The following is a 1,765-nucleotide window of genomic DNA, read 5'->3' as shown; positions in this document are numbered from 1 at the left end:
AACCCAACCCAACGCCAACCCGACCCAAACGCCGCCAACCCAACCCAACCCAACCCAACCCAACGCCAACCCAGCCCAACGCCAACCCAACCCAACGCCAACCCAACGCCAACCCAATCCAATGCCAACCCAACCCAACGCCAACCCAACCAACGTAGCCAACCCAACCCAACGCCAACCCAACCCGCCAACCCAACCAACGCCAACCCAACGCCAACTCCAACGCCAATGCCTAACGCAACGACCCAACCAATCCAACCCAACGCCAACCCAAGCGCCAACCCCAACGCAACCCAACGCCAACCCCAATCCAGCGACCCAACCACCAACGCCGCAACGCCAACCCAACGCCCAACGCCCAACCAACCCAGCAACAACGCCAACCCAATGCAATGCCAACCCAACGCGCAACCCAACGCCAACGCCAACGCCAACCCAACGCCCAACGCCAACCCAACGCAACGCCAATCAACCCAACGCAACGCCAACCCAACCAACGCCAACCCAACGCCCACGCAACGCCAACCCAACCCAAGCCAACCCAGCAACGCCAAGCCAACCCAACAATCCAACGCCAACCCAACCCAACGTCAGTCAATCCCAGCCCAACGCCAGCCCAGCGCCAGCCCAGCCCAGCGCCAGCCCAACCCAAGCCCAACGCCAACGCCAAGCCCAGCCCAGCGCCAGCCCAAGCGCCAATCAGCCCAGCGCCAGCCCAGTCAGCGCGCCAAGTCAGCGCCAGCCCAACGCAGCGCCAGCCCCAGCCAACGCCAAGCGCCATAGCCCAACGCAACGCCAGCCCAACGCAAACCCAACGCCAGCCCAACCCAATCAATGCCAGCAACCCAACGCCAGCCCAGCAACGCCAGCAACGCCAGCAACTGCCCAGCAAACCCAACCCAACGCCCAACCCAACGCCAACCCAACGCAACGCCAACCCAACCCAACCCAACCCAACCCAACGCCAACCCAGCCCAGCGCCAGCCCAGCCCAGCGCCAGCAGCCCAACCCAACGCCAAGCCCCAACGCCAGCAACGCAACCCAAGCGCCAGCCCAAATCAGCCCAACAGCTCAAAGCCCCAACGCAAGCCCAACAAGCGCAAAGCCAACGCTAACGCTAGCCCAACGCAACGCCCAATCCAACAGCCAACAGCCAACGCCAACCCAGCCCAACGCAACGCCAGCCCAACCCAAACGCAACGCCAGCCCAACGCCAGCAGCCCAGCGCCAGCCCAGTCAGCGCCAGCCCACCAGCATAGCAGCCCAACCCAACGCAGCGCCAGCCAACGCCTGTAGCCCAGCAACCCAGCAACCTTAACGCCAAGCCCAACGCCAAGCGCAACGCCAGCAATCAACGCCAACCCACCTAAGCCCAACCCAGCTAACGCTAAGCGCCCAATCCAGCGCCAATCCAATCCAAAGCCAACCCAACGCCATCCCAACCCAACGCCAACCCAACCCAACGCCAACCCAACCCAACGCCAAGCCCCCAACCTAACGCTAACCCAACGCAACGCCAAGCCCAACGCCAACCCAACCCAACGCCAACCCAACCGCAACGCCAACCCAACCCAACGCCAACCCAATCCAACGCCAATCCAATCCAACGCCAATCCAATCCAACCCAACGCCAACCCAACCCAGCCCAACGCCAACCCAACCCAACGCCAACCCAACCCAACGCCAACCCAACGCCAACCCAACCCAACGCCAACCCAACGCCAACCCAACCCAACGCAACCCAGCCAACGCCGACCCAACCTAA

At 63.3% G+C, this 1,765-nt stretch overlaps 1 protein-coding gene across 1 annotated transcript; it reads left to right on the top strand.

Moving 5' to 3' along the window:
- The first annotated feature begins 228 nt into the window (after window positions 1–228).
- LOC121853285 (circumsporozoite protein-like) lies at window positions 229–783 on the top strand. Its single transcript, XM_042347296.1, has one exon. It carries the CDS (start codon window positions 229–231, stop codon window positions 781–783), a length of 555 nt encoding a protein of 184 aa, XP_042203230.1.
- Window positions 784–1,765: the final 982 nt, after the last annotated feature.

This window comes from Homarus americanus, unplaced genomic scaffold, assembly GCF_018991925.1.
Source record: "Homarus americanus isolate GMGI-L3 unplaced genomic scaffold, GMGI_Hamer_2.0 scaffold19705, whole genome shotgun sequence".
Lineage (NCBI taxonomy): Eukaryota > Metazoa > Arthropoda > Malacostraca > Decapoda > Nephropidae > Homarus > Homarus americanus.
Note: the sequence above shows the minus strand (reverse complement) of the source record. Positions and strands in the feature narration are given on the sequence as shown.